This window comes from Carex rostrata, chromosome 6, assembly GCF_964058835.1.
Source record: "Carex rostrata chromosome 6, lpCarRost1.2, whole genome shotgun sequence".
Classification (NCBI taxonomy): domain Eukaryota; kingdom Viridiplantae; phylum Streptophyta; class Magnoliopsida; order Poales; family Cyperaceae; genus Carex; species Carex rostrata.
The window spans coordinates 668565-679801 of record NC_135923.1 but is presented as its reverse complement, the minus strand read 5'-3'; the positions used below and the strand labels follow the sequence as shown (position 1 = coordinate 679801).

The window sequence follows — 11237 nt, the reverse complement described above, 5'->3', positions numbered from 1 at the left end:
CGTTTAAATACGTTCTGCACGAATCTCAAAGCACACATAGTACTGAGCCCCCACATCACCCCCGAATAGGCACCGGACACGTCGGTCACGCAAAAGTTGAGATATGTCAGAGGATACGCACTCGGGACTTGGTTTGGTGTGGCAAGAGAAGAACAACGAGAGTCCATAGTAATTAGAAAGAAGTGAAAAAAGGAAGATACATATTAAAAGGTTTCCGGTGTTGCCTACCTGCAGCACGATTTCCTATGCGGAGTGTGACACAGTAAATAAACCCATGGGTTGCACACCTACGCAAGTACGAATTCCTAAAGTCTTCTAGTCAATCAACCAGCCAAAGAGAGAAGAGATTGAAAGTGAAGAGAGGGAAGGAGAGAGTTTCAATTCAATTCCATTGATTTTAATGGCGTCAGAACTGTTTTCTTCCATCCAATCCCTCTCCACAAAGCTACTGGAGGCCATTCGAGGCACCACATCTACTTCGCAGCAGCAGGATCCAGCATCCCCTGTTTCCAATCAAAACGAAAGCATAAGAGAGGATTTGGAGAAGGTGAGTCGGATGCTTACGAGGATCCAGGCCATCCAACAGGATGCTGAAGAGAGGGAGATTCACGACAGATCTGTTCGGCTGTGGCTGGCCGAGCTGAGAGGTGTGGCCTACCAAGCAGAGGATGTGTTGGATGAGTTCTACTACGAGGTGCTCAGATCCATCGTTGACAGCGGAGATGCTGCCATCGAGGCCTACCATACGGAGAGGGGTATATATACTACTACATTCCAATTTTGACTTTACGTGAAACTCAATTTAAAGTTTGACTCCAAATTGAAACTAGCTGAGCTAAAACCCCAGATCTTAAATTAATCTGAAAAATGAAATTTCCTCATCCTAAAATGGTATGTTGTGCCCCTTCTCTATTTTTTTTTGAAAAATAGTGGTATTACCACCGATTTCATAGAAATCAAGCATATCTGATATGGTACCTAAAATTGATACCAAAATCAAATATGAAAAGTTGTACATCAAGTCATCATCAACAAACATAAAAGCATACAAATAGAGATAGTACCACAACAAAAACTAAATGAGAAATAAAATGAATACTAAGCCAAAGAACAAGTCTAAAAAAACAATCATATCATAGGAGACTAGTAATCCAATAAATCCTCATCCGACAGCTCGTCTCCAGACATATGATCTGGGGGGTTGCCGGCTCCAAGAGCTTGAGTGGTCTCTGCCTCCTCCAGTATCTGATATGGAAGGTCCTTAACATCACATGGAAGCATTAGACTTAATTTTAAGTATGAATTGTTAGAGCTAGACTTACACCAAAAAGTAGCTAAAGAGATTATCTTAAATCCTAATGTTTTAGCAGAAATGAGAGTAGTATTATCATTAAAAATAACTCGATTTCGTTCCAACTAAACAGTCCATAAGATGGCTCCCCTTAACAATTCTACAAGGAGTCTATCTTTTAAGGGGATAGAAGCATCAAGTAACCACAAATCATCTAAGGAATTACATTTAAAGGGGAATGAATTGTATGTTGCAATCCAATTCCATATCAATCGCACATATGAACAATGTATAAATAAATGGTTAATACTCTCATGTTGGTCACAAAAAGCACAAGTAAGATCTCATGGCCATCCTTTTTTTGCCAATTTAACCTTAGTGAGAATTTTATAAAGGGATATGAGATTTCCAAATGGTATCATAATCAGAATTTGGAATACCACCATATTCTAACCATTTATAAAAAGAATGAACAGTGAAATGATCACCCTGTGACCATCGCCATATCAGTCTATCTTCCAAATGAAAAGACAACGTAAAATGTTGAAATTTGTGGTGCAAGGTAAGTAATTCATCCCTATAAATACCAGTTATTTGCCATTGAAAAGACAAACTTAAATGAGAAGTAGAAAATGCCTCAGCTACAGAAATAAACTTATTAGTAACAATAGAATAAAGGTTTGGAAATTGATGTTTTAAGGTATGTTCACTACACCATCTATCTAACCAAAAAGAGATTGTTTTATCGTTCCCTATTTCTTTATTCAGTCCTAAGTTGATAACCACATGATCTTTTATAATTGATCGCCAAAATGGAGAAAAAAGAGGAGTAGTAGTTCTAGTGTCATATTTACTAAGCAAAATATTTTTCCATTTGCTAGATACAAAATTATCTAGAAACCGATACCACCATTTAACCAAAATGGCCTTATTCATAAGTTTGAGATCTAAAACCCCTAAGCCTCCCTGATCTTTACTTTTGCACACAATTCTCCATGAGACTAAAGAGTATTTTCTTCTAGTAGAGTTACCTCCATGCCATAAGAATTTACGCCTAATTTTATCAATTTTATGTCTAATTTTAGCAGGTAATCTATATATGGATAACCAATATAAGGGAATAGCAGAAATAACAGAATTTAAAAGGGTTACTCGACCTCCTAAAGATAGTAAAGAGCCTTTCATCCTTGCAATCTTGTTTCAATCTTATCAATCAGCATTTGCCAATCGATATCATTTAGAGATTTGTTATTAATAGGAACACCTAAGTAAGAGGTAAGGTAGAAATCTTACACCTCAATATTGAAGCGAGTTCATCAATTTCAGTCTCTAATAAGTTAAGAGGATACATTTCGCTTTTATCATAATTAATTTTCAAACCATAAACATTCTCACAAGCTACCAATAGCCATCTAATGTTTGTTAAAACTACTTTATCGGCCTTAAGAAAAAGAAGAGTATCATCTGCAAAATGTAAATTCATAACATTTCCGAAATTTGAAAAGTTTCCTAAACCATCAACAAATTCTCCTTGATTAGCTTGTTGAAGGATTTTATTTAAAGCATTAGTTACAAGTATAAAAAGGAAAGGGGATAGGGGATCTCCCTGTCGTACTCCCCTTTGGCAAGAAAAGTATGGACCTAGAGTACCATTTAAATTAACACATGTTCGGCTACCTTCTAAAATTAATTTGATCTAAGTAGTAAATTTTTCTCCAAAGCCCCTTGCAAGTAATATTTCAAGTAAGAATTCTCAATTAATATGGTCAAAAGCTTTTTCAAAATCTAGTTTGAATATAACACCTTTTTGCTTCTTAATTTTCACTTGACGTAGAACCTCATGAGCACATACTACATTATCTAAAATTAATCTACCTTTAATGTAAGCTGTTTGAGAAGAATCTATTAAAGAATTCATAACTAAAGCTAATCTGTCAGCAAATAATTTTGTGATTAGTTTAAAACTACAGTTAATTAGACTAATAGGTCTAAAGTTTCTAATTGTGGTAGCATCCTCCTTTTTCGGGATTAAACAGATGGAAGCAAGGTTAAACTTGGAAATATCCAAATTATTATTATAAAATGCTGTGAATATCCTAAGTAAATCATCTTTAAGAACATCCCAAAATAATTGATAAAACTGAAAGGACATACCGTCAGGCCCAGGAGCCTTAGAGGGATTACATGCAAAAACAACCCGTTTAATTTCTTCTAAAGAAAAAGGTGCTTGTAAAAAAAAGACATTGATCAACAGTTAAATTTTCAAATGGAGCCCACAAATTGTCTTGTAAGGATAGTAATCTAGGAGTAGAGGACCCCATAAGGCCCTTATAAAAGTCAGTAACATGACGTAAAATTATAGATTGATCAAAGCACATAGAACCATCAATTTCTAAATTACCAATAGTATTTTTCTTTTTCCTATTTGAGGCCACTACATGGAAAAATTTGGTATTAAGATCTCCTTCTAAGAACCATTTTAATCTAGACCGTTGTTGCCAGTACTGTTCTTCTTCTAAATAAAGCTTATATAAATCCTGTTGACAAGATTTCCAATCTTCTAGTACCGTTGTGCCCCTTCTCTAAATGTATCTTTTGGTACTTTAATTAATATGAAAATGAAATTACCTTTTGCAACAGTTGAAATGTCGCATTTATAATCCTCATTACATTAAAGAGGACATACCTATGGGACTTGTACTTGTGCATCCAAAACAACACGAAGAGAAAAATTTGAAAATCTAAAATATCCTTGGGGTAACACTTGTGTTAATTTTTCTTGACTTCTCAAGGAATTTGTGAAGACCAAGAGTTATTTATTTATTTTTTTTTGTTGAGATATAGATGGGGATTAGTAAGAGAAATTTGATGTACAATTCTGCAGGGGCTAAGAGAAAATTTGCCGAGATGAATACATCATCCTCCATTGCTTCTTATTCATGTACTGTTACGCAGGCCTCCATTCCAGATGGCATGGCTGATAAGATCAAGGGTATAGCACAAAGATTTGAAGAGATTTCAAATGCTCGTAGGGATCTTCATTTGAGGGAGGAGGATGGGACCCGACTGGTGATCGATTCACAATTTCGACCACCAACCAGCTCTCACGTGGATGAGAGAGCTATTTTTGGTAGGGAGGAGGAGAAGGAGCAGATTATTAGCCTCCTGAACCTTTCAGGCGGTCCCAACTTTATGGTTCTTCCTATTGTTGGAATGGGTGGGTTTGGCAAGACCACACTTGCCCAACTTGTTTACAATGACTCTATTATTTGTCGGATATTTAACAAGAGATGTTGGGTATCTGTGTCTGTAGATTTTGATCTAGTGCGGCTAACCAAAGCTATCGTTGACTCAATGAGTGACAAACCTTTTGAGTCTTCTGAGCTAAGCATACTCCAAGATGTTTTATTTGAAAGGATAAGAGGTCTTGGCTTGTTTCTCGTGTTAGATGATGTGTGGAATGAACAAAGAGATATGTGGGATAGTTTCCAAGTTGCTTTTCTTAGTGCTAAATTTGTAAGAATTTTAATGACAACTCGCAATATATCGGTTGCTAAGATCATGCAGACAACAACACATTTTACATTGGGTTCCCTACCTGATGAAAATTGTTGGTCGCTATTTAAGCATTTGGCATTTGGCAATAGGGAGGCAAGTGAAAATGCAAATTTGCACAAGATTGGTCGTGGTATTGTGGATAAGTGCAAAGGTTCACCTTTGGCCATAAAGGCACTTGGAGGTACTCTCCGTTATGAAATGGAGGAAGAGAAATGGATGGAAATTCTAGAGAGTGATATATCAGAAATAGATGAGACTGGAAAGATTATGCCAGCATTACGGATAAGTTACCAGAAATTACCGCGACATCTTAAGCCTTGTTTCCTTTATTTATCTACCTTTCCAAAAGATAAACCCTTTCAAAAAGGCATGATGGTTAGGCTTTGGATGGCGCAAGGCTATATTAATGGCAATACAAGAAATTCAAAAACATTGGAAGAGATCGGAAATGAGTACTTCGATGAATTGCAAGGTAGATCACTTCTTGAGATGGCACATGCTAAATTGTTTTCCAGTGAGTCTTTCACTCAGTTCTTCTTGCTGCATCATTTTATGCATGATCTTGCAAGATCCATTTCTGAAGAAGCATGCCGATCTGCTTTAGAAAATCACCAACAATGCTATGGTCCTCCCAAAATATGCCACTTGTACTTAAACAAAAAAGATGAATTTTTGGGTTCTTTATTACCACCCGGCAACAGCTGGTCTATCAGAACATTTATAAAGGAATGCCCAAGCAGTCGAAACTTTGACTTCACAATCTTCTCTGAGATTGCATGTGCAAGAGCTATTCAATTGAGGTACTCCTTGTTGCCAAATACACTTGGTATGTTGAAGCACTTGCGCTACCTATCTGTTGAAGATAGGCAGATGGAAGCACTTCCTGAAACTTTATGTCTTCTTTACAACCTCCAAACTTTGTATGTGGATAGCACTTCTCTTCGGGAGTTACCTGAATGCATAAAAAACCTTATTAACCTTCGGTACTTTGAGCTGAAGAGTCACAAAATCCAACAGTTACCTAAATCTATCTTCCTTCTTCGTAACCTGCATACATTATCATTAAGATATTGTACAAAACTCAGTGTTTTTCCAAGGGGCATAGAGCAGTTAACTAGGCTGCGTATTCTAGATTTATCTGTATATCTTATCAACATGCCATATGGAATCGGAAAATTAACAAATCTTAAACCTTTACGTGGGAATTTTAGTGTCACGGGTCATGCCATAACTGGGGGGTTGGGAGAACTTAAAGATATGAATAATCTTAGAGGGTTGTTGTGCATATCAGGACTCGGAAAAATCAATGATGTGGAATACTCCAGGAAGGCCAATCTTGCATCAAAGCCAAACTTACACAAGTTAATTTTAAACTTTCAGGAAGAGAGTTCTATGCTGAATTACGGAGTTAGGGAACTCCATTTACTTGTTTGTTCTCGTAAAAACGCAAAGAATGAGAATGATGAAAAGATACAACATGATGTACTCCAGAGCCTCCAACCCTGTGGTAATCTCACAGAGCTTACAATATTAAACTATGGAGGACGAGTTTTGCCTTCTTGGTTGCTTTATCCATTACTTCCCAAACTGACAACTCTTACTCTTAACTTTTGGAGTGAGCCTAACTTCTTACCACCATTTGGTCAACTGCCATATCTCAGGTTTCTCGAAATATCAGGTAGTTTTGGTGTTGGATTTGTGGGAGACAAGGTCAGTACATATTCATTGTTGGTAGAATATGGTTCTTCCAAGCAACCCAAGGAACCCAGTTACCCATCACTTAAAGTGCTCTCATTGAAGTACCTGTTTAATTTGGTGGAGTGGCAGGCATATGATGGCGACTTCCCCTGTCTTGAGAAGCTTGTTATAGAAAATTGCCCAAAATTATGGAAAATTGCGACAATTCCGCAAAAAGTTAGAGATGTTACTTTCTCATACTGCTCAAAATTGGAATTCCTAACATGTCCATCAGAAATTAGAAAACTTAGGATACACAACTGTGGCTTTCATGAAATTATGTTCGGGTCAATATCTGAGGAAATATCCATCTCTAACTGTCTAGAGCTAAAGTTGATCAAATGGGGGCATGGGGGCTTAAATTCTATTAGTGAAGTTAGTTTTCAATACTGCCCAAAATTGGAACTTGTAACCATTCCAGTCGGAACCTTGAAACTGAAGATATATGAGTGTGGTTTCCGTGAAATCATGTTCCAATCGGTATCTGAGAACCTAACAATTTCAAACTGTGTAGAGCTAATCTCGGTTAATTGGAGGGATATGAACTTAAATTATGTTAGAGAAGTTTGTTTCAAATACTGCCCAAAATTGAAAGTTGTAACTATTCCAGTTGGAACCTTGAAACTTGAGATACACAAGTGTGGCTTCCGTGATATCATGTTCCGGTCAGTATCTGAGAACCTTGGAACTCCAGCTAATCTCGATTAATTTGAGTGATAGGGACCTAAATTACATTGCGGATGTTACTTCTGCATGTTGTCCAAAATTGAAACTCAAGTTCCAGTGAAGGATGTGTTGCACTCCATGACCCAGAGAGCTGAAATTTATGAGTCTCCCACATTGTGTCTGGGCAACAGATATATGTCTTCAGGTATAGGATCACCATGTGATGAGCATTTTATAACTTTTCATTACTCTACATTAATATGTTTTGCTAATTACTCTACCATCTTTAATTACACTAATATATTTTACTCATGTAATTGGAAGGATAGAAGACTGCCACTCAGTGTTATTAAAACCGGACCGGACCGGGTGGTTCAACCGGAAAAAACCGGAACCGAATCCTAGTCCGGTTTGGTTCTTCAAAACAACCGCTTGTGCAATTGAATCGGGCAAACCCGGGAAAATTAAGCGGTTTTCTTGAATAACCATTGAATCGTGAACTGTGAATAACCAGTTTCTTGCGACTTACCCAATATTATCTATCTTTTCTTATATTTTCTCCAAGTTCCAATATCTCTCTCTATTTCTTTTGATAGCTGCGCTGCCGCCTCTTCCATTTGCTCGGTGCCTTAATCTCCTCCTCTTCCTCCTTTTCCGAGTGAAAATCGCGGGCATCTGAGATGTACTGACATTGCTCATCTGTTTCGCCCAAATTACATCTGAAGCACGTACTTAATTATTCGATTAAACTTTCCTACTTGTCCTAGTTAGATCCAAAGGTGTTTGATCTAAAGAAGCATTTGCTAGATCAGAAATCTGATCTAAAATAACCGAATGTTGACCTATTGCTGCAAAGAAATTTAAAAAATTGAATAAGCATGAGGTCAAAGGTTAAATTAAGGTACACAAGTCCATCTAGCTCGAAGCACATGCTGGATCAGATTTTCTTGTTAATTTCTTATGTGTCTTTGTTATTAAATTGTTTTATTCTATTTTCCTATGGCATTGGGCAAATTAAATTTTCTGTCTTGTGCACAGTTGGTACTTTTATTTTATTTTAATGTCAACATTTATAAATTTATATATAAAATTCAGTTTTTTACAAGTTATTAATATATATTTGCAAATTTTCAACAAAAATATAACAATACAATTATTTTTGTATATAATCTTCATATACGACAAATATATAATTATTTTAAAAAATCAGCATTTGAACCGGTTGACCCACCGGTCCGACCAATGAACCGTTGACCCGATGCTTTACCGGTTCGATGACCGGTCCGGTTCTGATAACATTGCTGCCACTATCACTCAATTTCCTGAAACTATTCTAAATTTAATTACTGATGTCCAGCATAAAATCCTCTAGAACTATCCTAACTTAGCATTTCATGTCTAATTTACATTGGCAGTTGATTGACTGATCCCATGATGATAGAGAAGCTAAGCTGGAAAGTGCTAACAAGATAGTGCTAAACTGGAAAGTGAAGAACAGAGAAGGTATGGATCAACTTAAATTGTAATTCTTCTGTTATTGGGAAATACAAAGTCGCTTTTGTTATTTGTAATCATTTTCTTACTCTTACTCTTTTACTTGTTTTTGAATTTGTTTGTGCGTCTTGCTTGTTTGTCTTGTTGGATTTAAGTTTTACCATTGGTTGCAAATTAAGCCAAAGCAGTTCAAATTTTTGTTAAGGCAAATTAGTTACAATAATACCAGGTTTCTTCTGTTGGATTAATCCAAGCTGAACAACAAATCACCTTGAAGAGGTATTAAATGTAGATTTATCTAATCTAAATTTATGGCTTACTTGTATACTCTTCAATGTCATATATTAACAGATAAATTTGGATAGCATCGTCAGTACCAATACATTTGTAATTTTGTTCTGAAGAGTGATACTTGCACAAACAATGCCTGTGATTCTCTTCCTGTGGTAACATGTCAAAAACAAAAAGACCCTGACAGCTCTAACAAAACTACCTTCAATTTTATTTACAATTATTTTTTATGGTCTTGTGATACTCTTCCTATGGTAACAACCTAGCTCGAATCCAAAACTGAGGATGTTTGGGTTTACGGGGCAATCTGTAATTACTTTGTTTTGTTAGTTCTGTTTCATGATAAAATTCTGGCTCCGTCTTTCTAGATAGTAGATAGTGGGGCTTAATGTTGGAATTCTGTAATTAGGTGGACTTATTTGTAATTTTCCATGAAGTGTAATTTGCTCTGAATAAGTATTAAGTTGGCTGTATTGATTGATGTTTTTGGCACTGGTGGTGCATGCAGTACCATGCTAATTAATTGGTCTGTTCTTTTAGATTGATTGTGGGACTAAATCAGAAAGAATGGTTTCTTAGTTCCGTTTACTGTCTTTTTTATGTTTCATAGTTGTAGAAAATTAGAAACTCTGGTTCGATTTTGATGCAGTTTTTTATTCGATCATTTAGTGTGTTTTACTTTTGTCTTCAGTTAGGATGTGTTCTGTTAACGTTCTATTGGATTAGTCCAAGCTGAACTGCTAATTATCTTGAAGTGATATTAAATGAAGATTTATGTAATCTAAATTTATAGCATAGAAGGAAAAATCGGAATTGGAATCATAATCGGTCACTTACACCGTGGAATCGGAATCGGCTGAATCGGATCGGAAACTAGAGATTTTTTGCCAAAAGCTTAATTTGTACTAAACAACAGGAAAAAAAATGATAGAAAATTAATTTGTCAATAATTTATGTTTAGACAAATAATTACATTCAAATATCCAACGATACAATATAATACAAGCATATTATCGTATTTTGAACAAATAATATTTTTTTAGACAAATGAACAAAAAATTTAGTTAATTAAAAATTAAGTACGATAAATAGATTATTTGAAAATATATTTGTTTGAATATTAATTACGTATGAAATAGTTAGAAATGAATGTTTAAAGTTGGTTTTCATTATTATTGCAACTGATTTACAAAATCTTAAAATTTCAGGGTTGAAACTGTAAAAACGAAAAATTTAATGACACAGGTGGACCCTCATTTTCCATCAATCTCCTTTCTTCCTCCTCCCCCCGCTTCATTTCTCTCTCGTGTACTTTCTCCTCTTTTTCGATTTTTTTTTTTTTTTTTATGTTTCTTGCTCAAACCTCAACTAGAGATTGCGGAATCGGCCCCAACGGTCAAGAATCTGCCTGAATCAATGAAGAATCGGTAAAAAATAGCTTGACTTGGCCAGTTTGAACCGATTTTTCATTGAAAAATCACAAACCGAAGAACTCGGTCTGAAATCGGATTGCCGGCGACCAATTCCGGTCCGACTCGGCCGATTTCGATTTGAGTCGGTCAATTTTTCCTTCTATGATTTATAGTTCACTCGTATGCTCTTCAAGTACCAGTAAATTAATTTGTGTTTTTGCTTCAAATAGTGATACTTAGTGCATCTCCAATGAGAATTGTTTTACAATTGCTTATTCTGATATGGCTGATGTTATTTCAATTGCTGGGCTGCGGATAAATTGCTTATAAAACAATGCTTTGCAGCCCAAAAAGATGTCTCATTTAAGACCAACCTAAAGCTTGTCCGTGCAATTGGTCTTAAATAAATTTAATGTAACAACATTTCACAGAAATTGATGACTTCTGGCCCTAAGGAATATATTTGTAATTAGATTATTAATGGGCCCACAAAATCAAGCACCAAAACAAAGATGGGAAGAAATGGTCTTTTTAAGTTGCAATCAATTTGCGCCATTTATGTAGGACTCATTGAGGTGATCAATTTTTCATTTTCTGTAATAATCATTTATGAGAATATATTGTGATGGCTGTATATTTTTTTTAAGGGAAAAGATTTTTTTTTTCCCCGGCTTCCATCCCTCACCTTATCTAATTCTATTTTAACAATTTTAATAACGACAAAAACTGAGAATCCCGTCAACGAACATTCATCTTTAGCAAAGATGTCTAAAAAGTCAATTTTGGAC

General features: G+C 35.7%; 1 protein-coding gene and 1 long non-coding RNA gene across 2 annotated transcripts; both read left to right on the top strand.

Moving 5' to 3' along the window:
* Window positions 1-4135: 4135 nt before the first annotated feature.
* Window positions 4136-7452, top strand: LOC144555210 (putative disease resistance protein RGA3). Its single transcript, XM_078303453.1, has one exon. The coding sequence runs from the start codon at window positions 4136-4138 to the stop codon at window positions 7292-7294; it is 3159 nt and encodes a 1052-aa protein (XP_078159579.1). The 3' UTR covers window positions 7295-7452.
* Window positions 7453-8665: 1213 nt separating this feature from the next.
* On the top strand, window positions 8666-9514 carry LOC144556144 (uncharacterized). Its single transcript, XR_013512218.1, has 2 exons — window positions 8666-8755; window positions 9098-9514. It is a non-coding gene; the product is annotated as an uncharacterized LOC144556144 (long non-coding RNA).
* The last annotated feature ends 1723 nt before the right edge of the window (window positions 9515-11237 follow it).